The 26,838-nt window shown below is 40.2% G+C and overlaps 1 protein-coding gene across 1 annotated transcript in view; it reads right to left on the bottom strand.

The window, feature by feature from the left end:
- Window positions 1–4,293: 4,293 nt before the first annotated feature.
- Window positions 4,294–26,838, bottom strand: part of Srd5a2 (steroid 5 alpha-reductase 2) — a 64,513-nt gene continuing 41,968 nt past the window's right edge. Inside the window, exons 2-5 of the mRNA XM_004839259.3 lie at window positions 15,580–15,743; window positions 12,246–12,347; window positions 10,522–10,672; window positions 4,294–7,447 (exon numbers count right to left, since the gene is read on the bottom strand). Coding sequence (XP_004839316.1) covers window positions 7,381–7,447; window positions 10,522–10,672; window positions 12,246–12,347; window positions 15,580–15,743 — 484 coding nt within the window. The 3' untranslated portion in view covers window positions 4,294–7,380. The remainder of the gene's footprint in view (window positions 7,448–10,521; window positions 10,673–12,245; window positions 12,348–15,579; window positions 15,744–26,838) is intronic.

Raw genomic sequence — 26,838 nt, 5'->3', positions numbered from 1 at the left:
CATCCCAGGAGACTGCAGCTTAGACAGCCTCACACCCATTCACAAGGCCCCAAACTGACCCTTCTGATGAAGATCAATTAGCAAACCAGCATTAGATAGTGTTCCTTAACGTCAGGCTGCAGCAGAGTGAATATAGGGCCAAAGAAAAGGCTTGGAGAATCAATTGGATGTCCAATTGATTTTGATTTTCTTTGCTCAAAATACGAACTCTGTTTCTAATATTGAAGATCAGTTTAATGGAAGTAAAGCTTGGAAGATTATATTAGATTCCCCATTATTAGATCCTTTTCTTCCAGAGCCTTTGTTCTCTATGTACATTTCAGGATTTTGTTTCGTTTTGTTGTTGTTTCTCAGAAGAAAACCTTCAGTAAGACAGGCATAGCCCTTTAAACATCCATTTTCTCCTGGGTGTAAAACTCTAAGCAGATAAAGCAGGCAGGTTACTTGGTACAGAGATAAGTTTGGGGAAAAGGAGACCCGCCGTAATTTCATGATTCCAGGTTCTCAATGAAGCAGATGGAACAACTCATGGCGTGTAGAATGGATGTGCCACCCATTCACCACTCCATCCGATGTGCAGATTTATAGTCATATTTCTACATTTCTACCAGTGGAAGGCATCTTGGGGCCCAGGCCACCATAGATGTTAGCTGTACCTACACGAAATTAGCTGAGAACTCTGCAGCAAAGGCCTCGTGAGTTTTCAAATTCTTCAAAAATGTGTCCCATATGGACACCTAGAACTTAGAGATGAGTTCAAAGTTGCTGACCATAGATTTAGCCTGAATTGGCCTGAACTTGAGATTATAAATCCCCCCAGATTTATGGGTGCAAGAAAGACAGGAGCAAAGGAGTCGAGGGAACCAGAGTGAGTCAAGGGAATTCGGGAGCAACCTATCAAACCAACAATAGTTACTGAGCCCCATGTGGCTTCTCACAATGCTTTGTGTTGGAAGACACACATATGTATCATGAGACATGGGCCCTAGGCCACAGGGGAGAAGAGACAGTCACCCCCAAAATGATCAAGGAACCAGCCCAGACAGCACAACATCAGGACCATCAGCCAACATTAATAAATTCATTAGCAACAAATCAGCCAAAAAAAGTCTATCCTTCCATGCAAGATCAGGAAGCTGCAAAGGAGGCAATGAGTCTCAAGCAGGATTCAGAAGAAGAATTCGGATTTTCTGAGGAAAAGAAATGGGGAATGGGTGACACCCTTGGTTTAGTTGGACACGAGAAATGCCTGGGAAGAGGATAAGCTTTCGGGACCGTGCACCACACAGTATCTTTCTGTGTCCTCGTTTTGACTGATCAACTCCCAGCAGAATTCTGAGAAAAGGGGCCAGAAGGTCTCATCCTGATTGGCTGGGACTTTCCCAGGCTGCGTATGAAGTCCCGTGTCCCAGGGAAGGGACCCCTTATCGCTGGGCAGACCAAGACTATTAGTGAACCTGATAGATACCTTCTGCCACCCAGCTACTAAGAACTCATCGGAATTGCCGTTTTCCCTTCTTTCCTCCTCTCATAGCAACCTTTCCCTATACTTTGCCTGAAGTGAAACAACAGTTCGTGTGCCCCGCTCGCCCTTGGGAATCCAGTTCTCTTGGCTGCTTTCCTGTATGGGCTCATGAAAGGGCTCAACATCAGCCATGATTGTGTATACTGCATGGATTTTCTTCTCATTAAGGGAAGACTGATGATTTCTGTGGCTTTCTGTATGCTAAGTGGCAACAAAATTCCTCAGACCCTTTGCTTTTACAAAATTGAGCTTTGGCGTTAGATTACTGTCCTGCTGGAAAGGCATTTAAGAAGCGCAGCAAAAGTGACCGTCGTCCTTATCATAAAAATGCCCCCACGTCACACAATGAAGAAATGCGCCATCATTTTCAGAACTGGCAATGGCTGTCCTCCCCCGACAACCCACACCCTTTTTTCTTTTCCTTTGAATCTCAGGAATTCTGTGAATTTGACCACTGATCATTTATTTCTTTACTTTGAGGATTCAGCACCAATTTAAGCTTAGGTCTGAACTACTGCTCGTGATTTTCTGGCATGTATTTTGACATTCTAACTTTACTTCTGGCTTTATTTAATGCTCTTATTTTTGCTTATCTCCACTTATGTATCTGTTGGTGGTTTCTCCTGTTACAAACCATCGCAGAGAACATTTTTTCACTTTTTATTGGCTATGCAGATTACTCAGTTTCGTCTTGGCAGGTTCATACATGCATGCATGCCCTCCCATGCTCTCTCAGTATGCATGCACGCTCTCCCCCCAGCTTCACACTGTGGAAGGCTTTCAATGCAGATAATATATTTTGCTGCTATCCATCGCCCTTCTATCTGAAAGACAACTTGTGACAAAAGTAAAGCACTGATTAGTGAATTAATGAAACATAGTTGGTACACACTGGAAACAGCGTATCCCGTTAAGGAGAGACTTTTGTTTCTGGAGCCCCTGGAGTGAAGGAAACCCAGGCCAGCCCAGGCCAGGAGCCGTGCTTGCTCCTCTGGATGCTCCCCTCCACCCACTGTCCTCCTGCCTCTTGGATACCACCGCACACTTCTCAGAAGCATTGCTTCACCTTTTTCTCACAAAGTCACTACCACGCAAGCCAAAAACCATCTTTATGAGGTGAGCTGACAGAGATACAATTACATTTTTGATGGGGAGGCCCAGCCACATGGCTTGCGTTTAAGGAAACTCGGCGTTTCCTCTCATGAGAATGGAGCTCTAAGAAGAGTGTACTCATTCTCTCAGAGGAGCCTCTTTCCTGGACTCGGGGAGAGGAAAAAGGCCCACTCTATCAGGAAGTCTCTCCCAAAGCCCTTCCCACTGCCTGCCCTCCAAGGGGTCCTGCCTGCCTCCTTTCTCTCCATCCTCTCCCCCTCAGCCACCTGCCATGTGGGAAGAGGTGCGAGGCAACTGCCAGCCAGGCTCTGCTCGGCAAAACCAAACTCAGAACCCAAAAAGTGCAGGACTCAAGCAGTCAACAGAGCACGGTGCACATTTTAACCTTCCTCAACCATCTATTTCAGCCATCCAAATCCTAAGCTAAGAAGGGAGGGAAGAAATGAAACACAATACAAAAAATGCAGACCCTTATAAGATTACAGCTCAGTGGACCTGTAGTGAAAATGAACATGCATCTTATTTAGCAATTAAACCCACTCAGTGGCCCAATTAAGTCATCCAAGCACCCCTATAGCACCTGGCTCCAGGCCTCTCTTTTTTTATCCTCCCATAGTGTTCATGCTATAAAACAATCAGCAGTCCCCTCTTTAGAAGGATTCACTATTACCCTGCTTAATAGCCATGCCTGGACCTCAGCCCATAGGCTGAGAATCAAAGGCCACGCAGGAAATGATATGAGCCTTCTTAGTCCCTCCCCTCTTACACCACAGCAAGATTGCCATGAGGGAACCACAGTTAAGACTGCTGTTGTAACTCTACAGGACTTTGAAACTATAGGTTGATTTATTTATTCCTGGAAAGGTTTAGGCTACATAAGCACCCTTGAGTTTCCAATTTCTCATTAGAGATCCTTTTTTCCTTTTACAATACAGTGAAGCCATTGTTGCTCCTATGAGAGTCGAATTTAAGGGGAGTTAATAAATAGTCTTTTTCACACTGGACACAAAGGTCATCTTTTCTACACCAAGGCTGGAAACCCCTCATTTTCTCAAATAGATCTCTTACAAAGGTATCTGCCTGTTCCTCCCACAGAATGAGAGAAACAGGCCATTCACAAATATTTGCAAGCTAACAGGTATATGGCTGAGTTGTAGCCCAGCACTTGAGCTCGGGTTGTTTTTCTCTTGCATGAGTTCTACAGAAACCCAAACAGCAATTCAGCAACATCTTCATGGCTGCATCTGTAGCTCAGTGGCAGAGCATAGGCTTAGCATGCTCAGGGCCCTGGGTTCAATCCCTAGCACCCTCCCTCCACCCAAAAATTATCCTCCCACCCACTAAGGTTTTTCATTTAGTAAATAGCCAATTCGGGATTATTGCACATGTTCAGACCCGTCAGGCTCAGTTAGGTCTCTCTTCTGAAAGTATGTTGTGCCTTGAGAAGAAAAAGACTTCTGACTCTCAGAGGAACATGATGAGAGGTGGTTAACCGGCTATGAGCCTCTGGGAAGCAATTTAACTTTGAGTCTCAGTGTCTCCATCTACAGTCGGAAAGTGTGAGACCAGCTGACAGACGCCAGCTTTTTAAGTCTAACCTCAGAGAAATAAATAAACCCTGACTTCTACAAGATCACTGGAAAACATTGCCTCTGTGGAAGATTTTTCAGCAAGACCAAGACAGATAATCTTGTTAGCTACTCATAGTACTCTGATAGTATTTTAACCAAAACCACTCCTCAGATACCTCCAATATCCTTATTTTGGTGCACTATATTTTTAGCAGAAATTGAAAAGAAATGTGTCTACGCATGAGCACATATTCGTATTTTATTACATTTAATACATATACATAAAAGCTAGCCATAAACAAAGTGGTTAAAAACAAGTCATAGAGCACTAAGAATACCTCAATTCCCCAGGAAGCTTTCAGATCCCATGGAGTTCTAGCTACGTTATATTTAAACTGGGAAGGTCTATAATCATGCTAAGTCGAAATGACAATACCGTTGGAATTCTGTGGTGGTTTTGTTTTGTTTGTTCTTCCCAAATAGTAAGAAAGCTGGCTCAGGGTTGACCCGAGTATAATTCTAGAGAGCGCCCTCATGTGGCAAAAACATGCAATTGCGAAATCGTTTCGGCCTGAGTTTGAGAATGTGGGAGACAAATGATGCCTGGCACTGAGCCCTTACTAAATTTGAAAGACTGTTTGGGGCTTTTTTACATGCTGATAAGATAAATTATCTACGGAAGGCGATTTTTCAATGTCACGGAGAGAACTAAAAGTCTTTCGTTTTAGGGAAGAAGATTTATCCTACTGAGCGCTGTGGTTCACACCCTCAGCGTCCTCCAAGGCTGTCGTGTCAGAGGCATGGTCCTCAGCGCCGCGCTGTTGGCAGGCGGTAGAAACCTGAGCGATGAGGCTCTTTGGGTCACTGGGAGCATGCGCCGGAAGAGGACTGAGACCTGCTCTCCGCTTCCTCTCTTCTCCCTTCCTGCTCTCCTTCCTTGCCTTTCGTGTTTCCCAGCCAGGAGGTGGCAGCATTGTCACCCCAGGGCCCTCATCATGACGCCCCTCTCGGGCTGGCCCAATAACAGGGCCAGGCTATCACGGAGCTCCAAAACTGTGAATCAAAATAAGTCTTTTCTCTTTATAAATGGATTTATCTCTGGTGTTTGTTTCAGTGTCAGGAGGCTGAGAAACGCACTGAGTGCATTTTCCCCCTGGCTGTCTCTGAACTCAGGGGCAGCTGAAACCTCAGAGCATTTTTTTTTTTACACCTTTATTTATTGCACTTCCTTGGACTTCTGAGCTGTGACTGAGAAGCTCTATAAATCATAGTTTATTTTCTGCTCACAGCCCCCCAGTTTCAGGTTGCCAAAATGAAGAGAGAAGACAAAAGAGAAAGCAACACCAAGAAAACATGGTGAGAAAAAAGGAAAATCCATAGCTCAATGCATTGTAAAAATCTCCAGAAGCCTTAGGGTCGGGGGTGGGGGGGGTGCGGGTGGGTACCGGGGATCGAACTCAGGATCTTCCGCTTGCCAGGCAGTGGCACTGCCACCGAGCTAAATCCCCAGCCCATTAGGATCTTTTAATTCAAACAAACTTAACATCTATGATTTGACAGGCATTTAATGAACTACTTATTTATGTAATTATAATTTGTATTTTTTAGCAGTCTACCGTAACTAGCCTCTGATCTTTCCAGTTACCTACGGTGAGTTTCTGTAGTTAGCACCATATTTGATGGCACTCAGTTCTCAAGCAGGATTGCTAAATGGTGCCGATGTCAACCACAACCTGGCCCTGAGCAGGCCAAGGTTTTCACTGTGTTCTGATCCTGAGTGCTCAGCCCCTTCCACAGAGTCCAGTGTCTCAGGGCCCGAAGCAGGGTGGTCCCACCTTAAGACCTTGAAAAACTTACTTGCTTCTCCATTTCAAATTCTCATATAGAAACATGGATTTTGTGTGCTGAAATCCTCCAGCTTTTTAAAGGAAATTAGAATGTCAAAGTTTTCAGCAGAAACATCCTAATTTTTAGATTTTGAAAATTTTAAATGCAAAAAAAAAAAAAATCAAGCTATGTGTGAAACACTGACCAAAACAAAGCAGATTTTCAGACTGGATTTGGCTCTCTGTCTGTAGTTTTCAGCTTCTTCCACTGAGACTTTTGAGGGCCGAGGTTCAAGCTACCCCTGGGACTTGTCTTCCTAAGGACCGTGGCGAAGAAATTCTAGAAGAGGAAAGTTGCTCAGTTCTTCTGGTGTACTTCATCTCATTGTGGACATCTTGTCAAGACAAATGGCACAGATCTTACTCATTAGCTTCCCTTAGTTGACATGTTCCCATTATTTGGATCCTCCCATCAGTTTCCTAGAACATGAGAGTTCACAGTGTCCACTACCAAACATTTCTTTACTCCCTCAGTACCCATTCAGGTTCATGTCTTTTTCTTTGTAGTCTTTAAAGCCTGGTCTTTAAGAAAACCCATACCAGTTTCCTGGGTCAGACCATGTTGTCTATAATGGGGATTGCAGAATCTTCTGGAAGACCAAGGTGTTCATCAATGAAGACATGACACAAATTTTAACTGGAGTCAAAGTGTCAGTACATTTTCAGCCACATAAGGAGAGGGCTTCTTTATTAAACATCTGCTATTTTATATCTTTCCTAATGAACAAGGAAAGAGAAGGAATAGCCAGGTTCTCATTTAGGAGTGACTATGCTTGGCATCTATGGGGATTCAGAATTTAAATCTCTGCTATTCTGTATAAGTACAGAATGCATACCTTCAGTAAGTTCATGAGTGCTGCCTTACCCCAAACAGTCTCAACGACAGAGCCGGGCCACATGAAGTCAGGGTGGGAGAAACCCACATGGACTTGGTTCATCTAATGAGAAGACACATGAGGGGAGTTCTGTACTTTCTGGGGATAGCTGAGAAGTAACTATCTTCATCTGGACAAAGCTTTCCTGAAGCTCCAGTAGGAAATCAGGTTACAGTCCCTAGCAGGGCAGGAGAAAACTAAGCAGTCACCGTTCCGAATCTCCAAGCCAGCAGGCAGAACAAGAGACCTACTGTTCTGTATCATATGGATTTGTGTATAATTACATGTATACATGTATGTATATATTTAATATGTGCATTTAAAGTTCTACTTTACAAGTCACAATTTTAGCAGCTTGACAGTTTTCACTGATATTGTGGGATCTTTTGCTCCTCTTTAATTTGGTTTCTTTAAAAGATGAATGGAATGAGGGCTTTCCGAGATTTAGGGTAGTCCTCAAACATCTTGAGGTAGAACCTGGAAGACAAGAAAGTAGTGAAAATATAACAGCAGTTCACCACTTGAGGTTTTCAGAGTCGGAAATAGTCATTACAAGTCAACCTATAGTTACCCAGGGCCTGGCTTCTCTGGGTGGCCACTTGCCTGCATTCTCTCTTCCCTCCAGCCTATCTCTTTTAAATGCTGCTTCATCTCATGTTGAGAAATAAAAAGTCATAGCGGGAAGTGGTAATGGTAGTGGTAATGGTTGCACTATATTATGAATATACTCAATGCCACTGAATTTTATATTAAAAGTTGTTAAAATGGTAAGTCTCGTGCTATCCATATTTTAGCAGAATTTTCTAAAGCAGTAGCCAGAAAGAAGTGCTTACTTGGATTCAGCTGAGAAGTATACAGAAGCAGAGACTCCCGAAGGCCATGAGCAAAGTTAACCTCAGAGAATCCCTGGAAAATATTCCTTCATGAAGCCTGGGAAGACCTCTGTATTTGGATTCAATTTTGTCCCTTCAAACGATAGACTGAAATCCCAACTCCCAGTACCTGAGAAGGTGACCTTAGTTTGGAACTAGGACCATTGCAGCTATAATTATTTAAAATAAGGTCATAGCCGCGAATTTAGCTCAGTGGTTTTGCTGCCTGCTGCACAGGCACAAGGACCCAAGTTCAATCCCTGGTACAAAAAAAAAAAAATTCAAAACAGAATGTAGTAGGGCCAGGGATTCAGCTCAGTGGCACCAAAACTGCCTGCCAAGCGCAAGGACCCAAGTTCAATCCCCGGTACCAATAAAATAAAATAAAATAAGGCCATACTGGAGCAAGATGGGCCCTCAATCCAGTATGACTGGTATCCTTAAAGGACATGTAACATGGACACAGAGACAGGAGAAGAAAGAACCAGAGGCAGAGATCGGAGTGAGGCAGCTGTCAGCCAGGGAATTCCAAGGACGGCCAGTCTCCACTCAAAGCTGGGAAGAGGCAAGGAAGGATCCTTGCCATAGAGAGCAGGGCCTGCCTACACCTTAATTCCTAACTTCTAGCCTTGAGAACCATCTGAGAATAACTTCCTGTTATTTTGAGCCACTCAGATGGTGGTCGTTTCTTAGGGCAGCCCTAGGAGAAAAATGGATCTCGTAGAAAGCTGTCACTTGCAGTTACCAGGTGGTGCCGTGCACTAGTTGAAGCTGGTTGCACCCAAGGCGTAATCAAAACGATACACTCTGCTGAAGTACCTTAGTTTGAAGTGGAGGACAAACAGTAACACTGTTGCAGGAGGCGGTTGGTTTTCAGCTTTTGATTTGAGAGGACGGTGTGTGTGGTCTCTGCTATGAACACCTGACCTCGTTTCCTAAGTGCCTTCACAAGGCCGTTTCAGTCCTATAAAAGAGACATCCTCTGGCCGGCCCTCTCTCTGGGCAGTCTTTCACAACCAGATGGTATCCATTTGGATTTTGGTTTTGGCACCAGCTGAAAACATTTGGTGGTGCTGCTGTCCCTTCCCACAGCAAACACAAGGGCCTGCGCTCTTCAGGGCCCCTCTGAGTACTGGGTGACACGCTGTCCTCTCCCGCGCCCTCTGCCTGTGGCAGGGGAGAGCTGTTGTGTGACTCTTAACAGCTCTGTCAGCAGTTCCTGCTGAGTGGAGAGGGTGGCAGGGCAATGCTGACTTCATTCATCTCCGAATTGGGCCATAAACTCCACGTAGAAGACCTGTCTTCTGTTTAACCTTCAAAACTATAAAATGAACCGTGTTCCAGGCTGAGACACCAAAGCAAGAGCTTGAGGGGCTCCCTGGGGCCCTAGGCCCTAGCCCACCTCCCTTCGGGCATCCACACTTTCCCTCCCAGTGTCCAGGAACCACAGGCTTTTCTCTTCCCCCAAAGCCATGGACAAAGATCTGAAGTTCATGCACAGGTTTAAATCTTGACAACAACTTAATACATTACCCTTTCCCTTCTAATGATACTTTTAGTTACCTCTGCTGTCCCCCTCATCCCTGGTTTGCAGGTGTCACGGAAGCCGTAGACCTAACCTTCAAAGGGGTCTCCGTGCCTGCAATCCCGGCTCATACCAGCAGAGGGGGCAATCCTAAAACAGTTGCCCGCACCAAGGCTTACCCTACCTTCCCAGGTGGGCAGGGAAGACCTTGACTAGGAGTTAGGCAGAGGGGCAGCGGGGGAAAGAGAGAAATATCAGAACAAGCCCTGCTTTGCACAGATTCTAGGGTCAATCATCCTTCAGCAGTTTACCGGGCTCTGTGAAGACCCGAACGGTTGGCACCAAACTTCAAATTAAATTACCCTCCCCCCAAAAGAGAGCAGCCATAAAGCACAGGCATCGTGCTTTTTCCCAGTGGTTCTGTATCCTGTTTGCACCTCAGAATTACCAGTGAAGTTCTGGAAAGTGCTGGCCGTGGACTCACCTGTGGAACATGCTTCAAAAAAGGTGAGGGGAGGGATTTGAATAGAAGCATGGGAATGGAATTGACTTCTTCTGCCTCTTAACTTGTTATCTATTGCTGAGTGCCAAGCAGGAACTATCACCAGGCCCAGAGCCTGGGTTAACTAACTCAAGTGATGGAAGGCGCCCCTCACTGGGAAGCCTTAAACAAGCTTCTCAGGGGTCACCTCAGGTGCTTCTGTCTCCCTGAGCTTATTTTTAACCTTAGGGGAAAAAACGTACTGCTACTGTCATCTAAATTTCAACTTCAGTAAAAGACTTAAAAAGTCAGAATTTAACAATCCAAAGTATTGTATCGAATTTCCCTTATAAAAATAAATATCTTACGTCTCTAAATCTGACTGCATGTGCTAGAAGCCTGTTTAGAAAAGAAAAGTACATGGATGCTGCCACCTCTATTGAAAATTTTCCAGGTGCAGTTGTGGCACACCTGTAACCCCAGCACTGAGGGAGGCTGAGGCAGAAGGACAGCGAATTCCAGTCTCACCTATGCAGTTTAGGGAGACCCTGTCTCAAAAACAACAAAAAGGGCTGGGGATGTAGCTTAGTACAGAGTGGCCCTGGATTTGATCCCCAGGAAGGGAGGGAGGGAGGGAGGGACGGAGGGGGGAAGGGAAAAAAGCCTGGCTTACCTGTGGTGGTAAAAAGCTCGAAGCCCAAGGAAACAAAGTGAGAAAAATGCAAAAGCAAGTCCTGGAAGAGACCAAGTGGCCAAGGCATAGCCAACCCATTCAATGATCTCACCAAGGAAATTTGCTCCAGAAACATACGTAAACAAGCCACCTGTGTGCAGAAGAATCAGAGTCAACACTCGGAACCGAATCGCTGTGACGTTAGATGCAGGTAACTAGGACAAGTGCGGGGCTGGACACTCCCTGCACAGCCATAGGAGTTCAGTGGGATTTTCTTGGGGAAAAGGGAAAACAAAGCAACAGCAACGTTCCCCATAGAACATTTGGAATCCTGAGGAGCGGCCTGACGGGCTCTATGGGAGTGGCTAACGACTGACTGCTGGATGTGAGCTTGGGACAGGACAGGGAGGAGAAGTGGGAACTCTGCTTCTTTTTATGAAGGGGAGTTTATGGGCTGCTTCTTGCCTTCCTGCCCTTCTCAGACACTTCCACTGCTGGTCATCATGTGGCACACACTTAGTCACACTACGTGAAACGACACACTACGTTAAAATAGTAAAAATCTGGATTGATGCGAGAAGTTAGAGTCTCTTTTGGCATTTGCGTCTCCTATCTGCTCTTCCCACTCCTGCACCTCTGTTAAACCCTAGACTCTGACCAAGCTTGTCCTGCCAGGGGCTGGTGAGGTCTGCTTTTGTTGATTTCTGTAGAAAGTGTTTCGCTGTCTACCCAACCAGATAGTTCCTCTGTCCAAAATGTATCTAGAAATCAGCACATTTCTAACGATATTAAATATATCACACTCAAATTTTATGACTCATATTAAACTGGGAAATCTTGACCAAAACAATTTTTTCTTCCTATAGTTATATAAAAATATTTTTATTTTCTATCATAACTCAAAAGTGGGAGACTAATCTTGGCAATATGGCGTTTAAGGACTTTCTCTGCTCTTCTTTGTCTAGTTATTGAGTGAAGAAAGACCTTATAAAATATCAAGATGCCTTAAAATTATTTTGCTTTAGGGTGACAGTGTACCAGTGGTTCCCTACCTACAATTCCCTAGACCTTGGGAGGAGCCAGTGATGTTTTGCAAATTATCTAGAAATACACTAAAGGGTATTTCTCTACCTGCTGTATTATTTTTAAGGAACATACTAACAGGGTATTAATAATAATCAAATTACTTACATGTATTACTGAATTCATAGTAGCTTTTTCATTATTTTCTCATTTAATGGATATCAGTCTACACTAACATCATGTCAGAATTTAGGAATTTTGTTTTTGCTGTACATAAAGTGTTGTATTTATATCAAGAAGGGTAGGAGCCACCTAAATATATTAAAGTATCCCTTGAACTGATCCCTTTCCACATGCTTCTTTGTCAAACTCACACCTTCATTTCTGGGGAACAGTTAGGATTTCAAACATTCTCTGTCTTTATCTCCAAAAAGTGTATTGTGGTGTGCTATGTAATGACACTTCTCCCACCATCGGGGTGCTGTACTCTTCCTTCCTAGGGGCTCTCTTGAGCTTTGGGGTTCACATCAGACACGGAGGTGTGCTATGGAGAGGACCAGATGTGGAGGGGAAGTCGAGAGCAAGCCAGCACATGTTGCATATTTGTGCCTTTGATGCCCCTTTTCATTCGTTACTCAAAGCTTAATGCCTAGGACAGGGTCCCAGGAAGAATGGGAATCTGGGAAGCGGAGGGACATTACCTTGTGGAATCCTGTAGGTGACCTCTCCAGGCTTTCTGAGCTGGCGCAAGGTATGGTCACTATGAATGTTGATTCCCATTCCCAAAATAAATAGGAAGACACCTTGGCAAAGGAGAGAGAGGAGACATTTTTAAAAAGAAAAAGAAAAATGTGTTTCAATTCTAGTGGTTTTTTTGTACAAGTTAAGTTTTGCTTTGTGTTTTTTTTTCTAAAAATAAAGGGAGGAATATTTAATTTCTAAATCTAGAAATGGTACTAAGATATGGTCCCAAGTTCAGGTGGAGGAGGTGTTGTACTGTTTGCAAAAATAAAACGCTGTTATGTATGCAGAGTGACACATGACAGAGACGGAAAGAGAAGAGAAGAGACTGAGAGGAAGAAACGCTGTTCAATATTTTTAAAACTAAGCAAACAGATACACGAGTAACAGCGAGCCCTGGGCAAATAATCAAACTTCTTGGCCAGCTCAGTAGTGAATTTCAACCTATTCCCCTTTCCCACCCCATTACAGAAGCTGCAAAATTGAAAGGTGACCACATGATCTGATTCTACCAATAAAATGTAAGGGAGAATCTTCCAGAGTCTTCCTAAAAAAATCTTTTGCTTTTCTGATAAAGGCCAGTGTGGCCAATGCCTTTACTTCCTCTTTTATCCTGGCTTGATTGCCAATGTAATGCCTGGAGCTGCAGCCAGGGTCCTGTAACCACAAAGTGACTAACATGAAGACCACAGGTAAATATTCTAAGAACAGTGGCACACTAAGAGAGAAAGGCCAGGGTTCTTCATGTATTAGTAAGCAAACAAAAGGATGCAGAAGCCATCTTCCTCTGGACACTCCTCGTTATGTAAGATGTATGGATTCCGAGTTAGGTTGTTACTAATTGGTTTTCCATGACTCATTGCTGAGAGCATTTCTGACTGAGTTTCCCATTCTCCTGAAAGTAGAGTAGCTAGACTGAAGGGTTTCACAACCAGCAAACTGATTTCCACCTCTGCAGTCCACTTACACACACACACACACACACACTTACATAAAACAAGGCATACATACCGTATGTACAGTCCACAACTTTATTCATCTTACTTAACCACATATGCTGAAGGTATCCTGACATGTACCAGTCACTGGTACAGAAAGGACCCTGGTCTTAGACAAGAAGTTCTAGGTTTAGAGATGTTAGGTCCTGGGTCCCAGTGGGCATCACAGCCCAGAAACACACCCTGTCTCACACAGAGGCCTGACCTTACTTCTCCAGAAAATGTATTTGTGCTGATCAGACAAAAAGCTAGAAAAGTTGAATTAAAACAATCAGATCTCTCACTTTATTTGATATGTGATTTTCCACTTTGTCTACTCAAATGGTCCTTGCCTTGGGAAAAAAATATATGTCCTGAGGTAAGGGGTAGTAGGGAAGAAGGTGACAGCATGGACAGCAGTAAAGGAAGTCAGGGACCTGGGACCAGCTGTATGTGTGTCCTGGAGCAAAGTCACTGCATGTCAGTCAGCCTCAATTTTCTTATCTGTAAAATGTAGCTTCTAACATCTCCTATCTCACAAGGATGGAATGAGGATCACCTGTGTGTTTGTGCATGCAGTCATTCATTTATGTAACTAATATTCATTAGGGGTTTACACCGTACCAAACACTATCCTAAGCACTGAGGATACAAGAATGAAGGAAATAGTCAAAGTGTCTGTTGTTGTGGAACCTACATTTTAGTGGAGGAACGCAGAGATGAATTAAAGTATTCAAAACTCAAAGTAAAATTACGTAATGATCCCCTGCAGTGCAGAGAAGCAAAGTAGGGTAGTGAGCTGCAGGGTATAGTAGGTGGACACTGTCTCTACTTTAGAGAAGGTAGCTGAGGAAAGTATTTTGGGAGATGTGGCATTTGTCCTGTGATGTGAAGAATGAGAATACAGAAACCTGAGGGAGAGCAAGCTGGCAGAGGCACCAGCAGACATGAAGGTCCAGTGCCCCTGAAGCCTAAGGATGGAGTGGACAGGGCCGAAAGGAAAGGATGGTAAGTAAAAAGTCACAGCAAGCACTAGCTCAGACCACTGCCTTTGGCGGGTTAGGGGCTGTCACTGACTTGTTGAAGACATCAGACAGTGGACCTCCGGAATGCTCCTTTTTCTAGCTATACTGGCTTATGTCCACATGCTTGGCTCTGCTCTATTTGCTGTATAGTGAGGTATATCTGTGTGCTATCAGTTCTGGAAATCTCCTCTTCAATGTAACTTTTTTTTTAATTGTCATCATTCAAAGGGCAAAACTATAATGAAAGAAAAGCTCTGCCTTTTCTTTACCTGCCCCATTCTACCTACCCCAGATTCTTTACTCCAACATGTATAATGTATAGGGAAATTTTTATAATTCTAATATTTCCTTTTCCAGACACACGCACACTTTTCCTTCTACCTCATTTCCCCATTTTAAAAAAGCATACTATATAGACTGTTCACATCTCTCTTTTTTTAGCCACGTACCCTGGAGGTGTCTCTACCTAAGCACAGAAATCTTTCTGGTGTTGTTTTGTTGTTGTTGTTTGTTTATGTGTGTGTTTCTGGCCACAGAATACTCTGTTGTGCACAGATACCACTGCTCAGTCAATGAATCCTCTGGTCATGTGTGTCTGAATATTCACTGACTACTGCATGAAGAATGAGTTGTTCAAGGACAGAATGGAGGAGGAAATTCAGTTTGGAAGTGATTGTGGAACTGCAAGCAGGAGATCAGTGTGCCTTTGACTAGGGTGACATTGAGGCAGCCATGTAAAAGAGAGCCCCTTAGGTACATGGTCTACAGTTAGAGCCACGGGTATTAAAATGACAGATAGGATGTAATGTGTGATACTAATAGGGATTAACTATAATCTCTGTTGTCCTATTTTTTAAAAAAATCTGGGCCAAAATACTATGAAATAACTGAATCCTCTTGGACTTTAACTCCTCTTACCAAATCATGAAAAAAATAATTCGATGATCTTTGTCTTCAATTCTTTTAGATAAGGTGGTCAGGAACAGTCTCTGAGGAGGTGGAAATTGAAGAAGAAAAGCTCAACAATTTTCAGCATAGCAGGAAGGCCACTGGGGCCAGAAATAGAAATGAAGTGGAGAGTGATAGAAAATGGGTTGGGAAATTGGAAAGTCCAAGAACATCTGAACCATCTCTCTGGCTGCAATACAGAAAAAAAGACTTGAGTAAAGGGGTGAGAGGAGAATGGGATCACTAGGAGGTCACTGCAGTAGAACGGGGAGAGGAAATATGACTTACATGGAAGGAGGGGGTGTTAGCTTGACCGTGGGTGAGAGGTGGTCAGATTCACTTACCCAAGCTAAACCGGATGTCTGTGAACCACTCTTCAGGGTATTCTGCACAGTAAATCAGATAGTAGCTTTGAAGGAATCCATTTCCGATGCAGAAGACTATTCCTTGGAAAAGGAGCACTGCTGGATAAGGCCTCCCTCTAGTGAGAAATGAGTAAATAAAAGTCCTGGGATATAAGGAGGTGGAGGAGGGAGGGTTAGTATCCATTGTCAAAAAAAAGAAAGAAAGAAAAAAGAAAAAAATCAAACAATAAGAAGGAAATGTTCCAAATAGAAAACCATATTAAGCTATCATTAGTTCTTCCTGAAATTTGTGCAATTAAAAAACACTATCTGGTTCTAGAGCAATCATTTATGCTATTGTTTACTTGCTTTATAAAAATTCACAGTAGCTACCATATATTATCTCATTATATTCTCACAACAGCCATCCAGCAAATTAAATGGTATGAGCCCAAGAATGGAGATCAGCTTTTCATAAATCTAGAAATGAAATCTAGTTTATACTGAAAGAACAGCAAAGCAGAACGGCACCTTCAGAGCAGCTTCTTGACCATATGCCTTTCCATAATGTTTCTCCAAAATGGTTGCTTACTGATATTATAGCATCTCCTAAAAAGTGGACTGCAGGATACCTTGAGAAAGAGATACTTTTTAAATGTTGGAGAGTATGAATCTGGAGGAATCTAGAAAGAAGGCCTTAAAAATCTAAATACTCTCAGAATAAAAATTTCCCCAAGTCATATTGCTAAATTCTAGATCACAAACTACATCCCTTTGTAATTCTTCTTAAGGTGCAACATAACAGTCAGTTAGGAAAGTTCAGAAACTTGACTGAATAATTTAATGAATAACTATCAAATAAACACTCAAATAGCTAGTAACTAAGAAGCGGAACATGCCATCACCCCTAGTCTCCTGTGTGCCCTCCCTGTTCAGAGAACCATCACCACCTCAGAGATAACAACTATTTGTATTTTTGTAACAAACATTTCATTTTATTAGCTTTACCACAATTGTATGCATCCTTAAAAATATAGTTTATTTTAACTCCCAAGTAAACAGAGGTGGTTTGATCCTGGGACAGAGGCAAAGGCCAATAGTTAGCCATGCTCAGTGAGAACCACCAAAAAGTAGACATTAATTAAATAATCTACATACTAGCAACAAGGCTTGCTACTATAATCAGTCCATGAGGTTAACACAAAAACGCAAGCAAAAACTAGAAACATAAGAAGACAAGCCAACAAAATGCCCTCCAAAACTTCCAACTCCCCCAAAGCTGATCCATGTAGCATCCAACATGAGGAAACCAAAGGCCACAGAGCCAAATTTTTCCAAAGTGTTAACAGAGGAGAGAACAAAACAAATGAATAAGATGTTTTCCAAACCCACAGAAAGTATAAGTAAACAGATAATGGGCCGAACAAACAAAAGGATCAGAGTCTACAGAAAACCTTGATTAAAACCTGGTCAAGCTAAACAAAATGATACAAAATATGAATGACTAGTATAAAAAAGAATTAGAGTTCACGAAACAGTTCCAAATAGGAAACCATGAGATTAAAAATTCAGTTGAGGGGCGGGGATTTAGCTCAGTGGTTTCACTGCCTGCTGCACAAGCACAAGGACCCAAGTTCGATCCCCGGTACAAAAAAAAAAAGTTCAATTGAAAGTATGGGGATCAGAAGTCTCAGAACTAGAAGACAAGGAGATTGTCGGTGACCATTTAATGAGAGATGCCTTTAAAACAATAAGAGAACATGAAAAGTGGATCCAACAGCTTCTATATGACATGAAGAAGACTAAGATGAATTGAAATAAGGTAAAAATCAGAAGATAGCATAAATGGCATAAAAACCTGTTTACTAAAATAATAGCAGACAACTTTTCAAATGAGGGAAAGGAATTAAACATATGATAAGGAAGTATATAGAACCCCAAATACCCACAATCAGAAAAAAACCTCCCCACAGTACATCATAGTCAAAATCCCAGAAGTCAAACACAAGAATAGAATCTTAAAAGTGGTTAGAGAAAAGCAAAAAACCACTTATAAAGGTAAAACCATTAGAATTACAACAGAATTCTCAACACAAACCAAGGTCAGGAGATTTTGGAGTGAAGTGTTTCAAGCCCTTAAAGAAAACAATTTCCAATCTGGGCTGACATATCCTGCAAAACTATCTTTCAAAGTTGATGGAGAAATAAGATATTTTCATGATAATGAGCACCTAAAGAAATTCATAACCACGAAACCAAAACTCCAAAAATTTCTCAAGGATATACTAAAAAGAGAAAAGTAAGCTAACAATAACAAAAGGACTAATAGAGTGGCTACACTAGATTAAAAGAAGGGAAAGATAGGAAATAAACAACAGGAAAATAAGGCAATAACTCAGTGTGAATGGTCTCAATTCCCCAATCAAACCATATAGATTGGCAGAATGGATCAAGAAATAAACTCCACCAGTATGCTGAATACATGAAACATATTTAACCCAAACCCATAAACTCAAAATCAAAGGATGGAAAACAATATTCCATGCAGTGGGAACCTGAAAAAAAGCAGGTGTAGCTATCCTCTATTCAGACAAAGAGGACTTCAAGCCAAAAGTTATCAAGAGGCAAAAAAAAGTCACAAGATATTGGTTAAAGGGGCAATCCAACAGGAATAAATACCAATTATTAACATATATGTACTGACCAACAGCACCAATGTCATAAAACAAGTATGACTGAACATACAAGATCACATAAACATTAACACAATTATAGTGGGGGGCCTCAATACCCCACTATCACAAATAGAAACATCAACTAGTCAAAATCAACAAATAAATATCAGAGTTGAACCACACTTTTGAACAAATGGACTTAATAGATATCTACAGAGTGTTCCACCCAGCAACAGAATACACATTCTTCTCAGGGGCACATGGAATTTTCTCCAAAATAGATCACATACTACCTAATAAAGCAAGCTTAAGTAAATGCAAAATAATTAAAACTATACCATGCATATTACCAGATCATAGTGCGATGAAACTAGAAATCAATGGCAAAAGAAAACACAGAAAGTATGGAAACTAAGCAGCACACTCTTAATCAACAAGTCACAGAAGAAATCAAGAAATAAATAAGACAATTTCTAGAACTAAATGATAATGCCTGTACAACACACCAGAACTTATGGTACACAACAAAAGCAGTTTTAAGAGGCAAGTTCATAGCTGGGAATGCCCACAAAATTATTACGAAAACAGAGTGAGTCCTAATAAATAACCTAATGATATACCTCAAGGTTCTAGAAAACAAGAACAATCCAAACCCAAAGCTAGTACAAGGAAAGAAATTATAAAGAGCAGAGAAGAAATCAATGGAATTGAGACAAAAAATACAAAGAATCAATGATTTGAAAAATTGGTTCTTCAAAAGAATAAGCAAAATAGAAAAGCCCCTAGCCAGTCTAGCCAAAAAAGAGATGAAAGATCCAAATCCATGCAATTAGAATTGAAAAAGGTGAAATCACAACAGACACTACCAGAATCATTTACATCATTAACAACTATTTTGCAAACTTGACACCAATAAATTGGAGAATTCAAAAGAAACTGATGATCCTTAGATACATATGAATTACCAAAACCGAACCAAGAAGACATAAAAACCTGAATAATCTAATAACAGGCAGTGAAATTGAAGTAGTAATAAAGATACCAACTAGGAAAAGTCCGGATCTGGATGGATTCACTGCTGAATTCTACAAAAACTTCAGGGAAGATCTAACACCTATACTCCTCACATTTAATGAAATTGAAAGAAAAAAGTACTCCTAAATTTATTCTTGGAAGCTAGCATTATCCTGATTTCAAAACTGCACCAGGATACAAGCAAAAAGAGAACTATTGGTCAATCTCTTTCATGAACATAGATGCAAAGGTTCTCAATCCAATACTGGCAAATAGAATGCAACGAATCATCAAAAAATCATACATGATGAGCAAGTAGGCTTATTTCCAGGGGTGTAAAGATGGTTCCATATATGCAAATTGTAAATGTAATACATCACATAAACAGAAGAAAGACAAAAATCGCATGATCATCTCAATGGATGCAGAAAATGCCTCTGACAAAATTCAGTTACTTTCATTTAAAAAAAAGTGAAGAAAATAGGTATAGAAGGATCTTATCTAAATGTTATAAAGCCATTTACAGCAAAACTACTTCCAACATTATATTAGGTGAGTGGAAACTGAGAGCTTTTCCTCTAAGACAGGAAAAAGACAAGAAGGTCCTCTATCGCCACACCTGTTCAACATAGTACTCGTAACATTAACAAGACTAATTAGGCCCCCCAAAAAAGAAAACAAAAGGAATATGTATAGGAAAGGGAAAAGTCAAATTATCTTATTTGCGGGCCAGGGACTTAGTTTAATGGTGCCATGCCTGCCTCTCAAGCACAAGGTCCTGAGTTTGATCCCCAGTACCAGGGACAAAAAATTATGAGTATTTGCAGATGGTATGTCTACAAGACATGGAAGATCCCCCAAAAAATCCACCAGAACTCTGAGAATTAATAACCAAATTCAGCAGTGTAGCAAGACAGAAAATCAACACACACATCACTAGCATTCCTATGCACCAATAATGACCCCACTAAAAAAGAAATTAGTAAATAAAATGCTATTTACAATAGCACCAACAAAAATTAAATACTTAGGAATTAACCTAAGGAAGTTTGTTTAAAAACCTACAACAAAAACTACAATATTCTGAAAAAGGAGATCTAAGAGAACATCAGGAAATGGAAAGATATCTCCTATTCCTGGATAGGCAGAACCAATATAGGCAAAATGGCCATTCTTCCAAAACTTACACCCAGTTTTAACACAATTCCCATCAAAATACCAACAGCATTCCTCATGGAGTTGGAGAAAGCAATCCAAACATTTATATGGAACCAGAAAGGACCTAGAACAGCAAAAGCAATCCTGGGTAGCAAGAACAAAGTGGAAGGCATCAGAATTCCAGACTTGAAGTTATATTACAAAGCTACACTAATTAAAAACAGCATGGTACAAAAACAGACATGAGGATCAATGGAACAGAACAGGATGCAGAAACAACTAAGCACATTCCACTATTTGATCTTTAACAAAGGGGGAAAAAACATACACTAGAGGAGAGATGCTGTCTTTAATAAATGTTTCTGGGAAAACTGGCTATCCACGTGCAGAAAGATTGAAACTGGACCCATATCTCTCCATGTACTAAACTAAAATCAAAATGGATCAAAGAACTAAATGTTAAAATGAAAACACTTGACCTGCTGGAAGATAAATAAACTCTTGGAGTCATAGGCATAGGTATGGACTTTCTGAACAGAACCCCAGTTGCACAGGAAATAACACCTATAAGTGAATGGAATCATATCAAATTAAAAAGCTTCTGCACAGCAAAAGAAATAACCAATATGAAAGGAAAGGAGGAAAAGGAAAAATTATGAGAAAAGAAAAAAAATGGAAACAAAGTCTATGTAAATAGGGAAGGGCGCACAGGTAATGGGGAAAAAATAAGAACGAAGATACATCATGTACAAGTACAAGCACCCAATGGTAAATGTAAATGTATTCTTTACCTAAAATGTACCAATAAAAGAATTTAAGGAAAAAAAAAAAAGAAAGAAACAACCAATAGAGTGAAAAGACAGCCTACAGAACAGGAAAACATTTTGCCAGCTATTCCTCACCCAGAGGACTAATATCTGGAACATACAAAGAACCAAAAACATTAGACCCCCAAAATATAAGATCCAATTAAAAATGTACAAATGAAATAGACACTTAATAGAAGAAGTAGAATTAGCCAATAAATACATGAAGAAATGTTCAACTTTGCTGGCCATTAGAGAAATGCAGATTAAAACAACATAGATTCGGGTCGGGGATTTAGGTCATTGATTCCGCCGCCTGCCTCGCAAGCAGAAGGACCCAAGTTCAATCCCCAGTACCAACCCCCCCCGCAAAAAAACACATAGATTCTATCTTAACCCAGAAAGAATGGCCATCATCAAGAATCAAATAATAACAAATGCTGGCGAGACTGTAGGGGGAAAAGAAACCCTTCTTCATTTGAGGGAGGTGTGTAAACTAGTACAACCACTATGGAAATCAGTATGAAGGTTCCATAAAAAGCTGAAACTAGAAATTCCATTTGACCCAGCTATTCCTCTTCTAGGTACCTTCCCAAAAGAGTTTAAAGCACCATATTACAGTGATACACGCATACCCATGTTTATAGCAGCATAATTCATACAGTTCAATCTTGCAAGCTGCCGATGCGTCCGTCGTCCATCAACTAATGAAAGGATAAAGAAAATGTGGCATTTATACATAATGCTCTGTCATAAAGAAAGATAAACTTGAGTCATTTGTAGGAAAATGAATGCACCTTGAGACCATAATGTTAAGCAATATAAATCAGACACACGAGCTTAAAATACGACATGATATCTCTTACCTGAGAAATTCAACATATAAAGAACAAAATGAGAGATAAATAATAGGAAGTATGGAGATAGATCTTTTGCAAATGGGCAGGAGACCAACAGATGGAGCAAGGGAGAGGGAGGGAAGAGAAGGTGAAGAGGATGAAAAACTGAGTAAGATGTGTTGTATGCACATGTATTGATTCCCCACAAGGAAAATAAACATATGTACTGTAAAGATTTACTAATACAAATAATAATAAAGATTATATATTGATAATAAAGATTATCTTATTATATATAATTACATATTGTTTTATTATATTAATAAAGATTATTTTATTTTTAATTCCATGTGAGTCCTTAGAGTACTCTTGAACATCTCGTTTTACTCACTGTTATGTGTGAACCTCAAGCAAGTTTTTGTACACAGCTAGAGTTCATTGATTTTCACTGTTTTATGCCATGCTCAGGTGTAAGTATTCTGCTTTTGCTTATCTATTTCACTTCTTTAACTTTGATGAATATTTGGGTTGCTTTCACTCTGAGATTATTTTGTGGTAACTCTGAATATTTCTGTTATCTTAATGATTTTGTTTCATATTTAAACCTTGGATACAACCAGAGTTTATTTTGTGTTAAGACATTAGATAAAAATCCAACTTATTTTTTTTCTGGTACTAATAAATTTAGTATATATCTCTAACTGATATGCATTTTCATTCAGTATTAGGCTCTAAATGACCATATGTTTTAGTTCTTTCTCCAGATACTTGGTTCTGTTCCATTTCTTTATGGCTAGATCCATATAGGTTTTTTGTTAGTTATATTGGTTATAAAGAACATACTGTGAAAGGGAAGAAGGGAAAGGAAAAATTATGAGAAAAAAAATGGAAACAAAGTCTATGTAAATAGGAAAGGGTGGAGGGGGTAAAGGGCGCATAGATAATGGGCGGAAAATAAGAACTAAGATACATCACGTTCAGGTACAAACACCCAATGATAAACGCAAATGTATTGTATATCTAAAATGTACCAATTAATGTATAAATAAAAAGAGAACATATTGTGACCATTTTGGCCCCTTGCCCTTCTCCTCCTCCTCCCCCTCCTCCTCCTTATTCTCTTCCCCTAATAGTCTCCTTTCTATTTCCATGTCATCTCTATTTTTTATTAGAACATATTAGTCATAAAGATCAGGAAGTTTCATTCTGGCAGATTTATACATGTATATAATATACTTAGATCTGTTTCACCCCTGGCCATCCCCTTGTGCTTTCCTTTTTTCCTTCCCCTGTTCCCTTCCTCTTCTGTAATAATCTCCTTTCTACTCCATTTTCCCGCAAATGACAAAATTTTATTTCTTTTAATGGCTGAATAATACTCCATTGTGTATACCTACCACAATTGAAAATTCATTTATCTGTTGACAGGTACCTAGGGTGTTGCCATAGCTTAGCTATTGTGAATTGGGTTGCAATAAATATGGTTATGCAGGTGTCTCTGTAGTAGGCTGACTTTAATTCTTTGGGGAATATACTGGAGTGGTATAGCTACATCAGAAAGGGGCTCTACTTTAAGTTTTTTGAGGAACCTGCATATTGATTTCCATAGTGGTTGCATTAATTTACATTGCCACCAGCAGTGGAGGATTTCTTTTTTCCCTGTATCCTCACCAGCATTTACTGTTTTTGTATTTTTGAAAATAGCCATTATCACGGGTATGAAATGGAATCTGACTATAGTTTTGATTTGCATTTCCCTGATGTATAAAGATGTTGAACTTTTTTTGTGTATACTTATTGGTTACTTGTACTTTATTTGAGAACTATCTTTTCCATTCATCTGCTTATTTACTGACTGCATTATTTAGTTGTGGGTAGAGATTTTTGTAAGTTTTTTTTAATTCTCTATATATTCTGGATATTAATCCCATATTGGAAAAGTAGCTGGCAAAGGCTTTCTCCTATTCTATAGGCTGTCTTTTCACTGTATTGTTTCCTTTCCTGGAGCCACACAATTTGAATCACTATAGCTTGTTTTCACATATATCTTAATCCTAGGTGGGGCTATCTTCATTATACTTTGTGAGGAATTTTCAAGTTAACTTTGATTATTTGTTCATCTGAACTTGCAAATCAACTTGTGGGACAATAATTCATCCCCTAAATTTTTGAAATGCTCTAAAATTTAAAAATTAATCGAGGGAGTGAAAATTGCAGAGGGAAGACTCCATGAGCTCACTCTTCCATACACCAATGAAAAATTGCCCCTCCCCCTCAAAAAAGTCAGAAACATTTTTAGAATTCTGGATATTAACCACAGACTTGCTCCAGGTACATTTAGGCAGGGAAATGCCTGAATCTCAGTAAAGGCAGCAAGATCTGCCACATTTTGACTTACCTTAGTCCTATCCCCCACTCTCTAGCTCTTGAAAAATATCAGTTAACATCTCTGTGACAGAGGTAGCATGTCAGGAGTGGAACATTTTTGAAGCCTCATTCCCAAAGAGTAGTCATTATTTTACTTGTCCAGTAGTTTCCTGGAAACCTCCACTCAAAAAGCTTATCTTCATTTCACATCACTCACTTAACAAGTGTTAAAAGTTTTGAAAGAGAGAGAGATTGTTTTCAGTGTTTTGATAGCATAGTACCTTGAAATGATAGGTAACAGGAAGGGCAAACAATAGACCAACCAAAAAGCCTGAAACGTAAAGCTGTGGAATGATACGCCTATAGATATACAGTGTTCTTGAGAAAAGCTGCAATGTTAAAATGGAACTGGAAACATCAATATAGATACAAAGCTTTTAAAGTTGGCCCACCCTGAGTTCTAGAAGAAATGACACACCAATTCAACAAGCAACAAGCACACTGAGCAACCATATCATCATCTGTGAACATCATTCGCTAAAAGAATCAAGGAGAAATATCTAATTCCATACCAGAAAGGCTACAACGTAAGTCAGAGATGTTTTATTGCACTGGAAAGTAAGGAAACAATTGAAGATTAAAGAAAAGATAGAGGGCCATCGAAACTACATAGACACCAACTGTAAAGGGGTTCCACTGGCCAAATTTATGACAAACTGGGTGTCGGAAAAGAATAGTGAGTGGAGCTGATTATAAACATTGAATAAGTACTCATGAATTCACTGTGATATATTAAAAATGTATTTAGAAGACATTCACTACCATTAAAGGTCACTATTAATACAAATCTTTGCTGTGATAAAATGTACCTAAAGGAACAATTATATATTTACCCTATATCCTATGTTCCTACCTTCTTAAATGGAACTACAGTTGTCATTTTCAATTTATAAGTACAAATTTCTCTTTTCAAAAAATAACAGCTGATAAATGCCAGGTGAACTTTGAAATTAGAAACCTATCAGTCACAAGATTCCAACAGATTAAGTGATCTTTGGATAATTTACTTTAAAAGAGCTAGTAAATATTGGAGAATACAAGAATCAGGGTAGGATCATAAATAAGTTCATTGTCTAAATTTTTCTTTTTCCTTTGGTTATTTGGGCATCACACAAGGTATCAAAGTAACATGGGTGGTTGTTTCCTTTGCTGTCAAATTCAGCCGTACGTAAATGACAGAGATATAAAATCTATGATAAAGTCCTGGATAGACTAAAGGCTATGACGTGGTAGGTGAGATAGGAGCCCTAAAAACATCTATCTTAGAGCAGCAGAAGTTTGCTATAGCATAGAAAAGCTTTTAAATTCTACCCTTGCCCACCCACCTCCACTCTGCTCTGAGAATAAAACTCATGGGAAATAGCCCATCACAATGGGAAATAGTATAAGTCACTTGGGATCTATGCAGTCACATCAGAAGAGTACAAAAGTTCCACTGTGGTAGGCAGTGATGAAAACACACAGGCTAACCACCCACCCTAAGACATCCATTCCCCAATCTTCCCTCCAAATCCCTAAGTCTAGGCCAGTGTACTGTAGTCTACAGTCTCCTCAGTGTTGACAGCTAGTTGGCTGGATGACATGGGGCAGTGGGGAACAGCAGTTTGAGGAGCTTGGGGCTTTAGCCCTCATCCAATACACAGTAACAGATGAATTCACTGGAAGAACATGACTCACAAACGAAAATAATCAGACACCTGAAAAGTGCAACCACTGGAAAATAATCAACAACATATAAAGTATAAATAATACATGTAATAAATAAATAATGAACAGCATATGTTGGAGAAAGTAGATTTATCAGAGCAATTTTAAGTAAGCCCAGTAAGGATCCTCAGAAAAATGTTTTCTTCAAGGCAAGACAAAAGTCACTCAAAAAGAAACTAAATGAAAATGTAAGATATGAAAAATGCAATAGCTACAATAAGAAACATCATACTTGGAATGAATAATAAATACTCTGGAGTAAACAGCTGAAGAAAGAACACTAGTGACTGGAAAGTTCAGACGTCATGGAGTAAAGGGATAATCAAGCATCTGTTAGTTTTTAGATTTTAAAAAACTTTATGGTTGGAAAGAAAATTTTAGGCCCCAGAAATTTAATGATAGAAAAGACCACAGCAATATTCAATACTTTCACTTAGGGAAGATAACCAAAATGAGGCCTAGATTATAAAACAGATTACTAAGTAAAGACTATAACACATATCTGGGATGTCATGCTGGTTTTAAGACTAAAAAGAGTGATAGACGTTTAGAGGTAAAATTTTATCAAACTCTTTTAATTTTATACAGGAAAAAGCTAGGGCCCAAACCTAAGGCCAAACACATGAAGCTAAG

This window comes from Heterocephalus glaber, unplaced genomic scaffold (assembly GCF_053883595.1).
Source record: "Heterocephalus glaber isolate CG9 unplaced genomic scaffold, H.glaber_assembly_v1.0 deba00001457, whole genome shotgun sequence".
Taxonomy (NCBI): domain Eukaryota; kingdom Metazoa; phylum Chordata; class Mammalia; order Rodentia; family Bathyergidae; genus Heterocephalus; species Heterocephalus glaber.
Note: the sequence above shows the minus strand (reverse complement) of the source record. Positions and strands in the feature narration are given on the sequence as shown.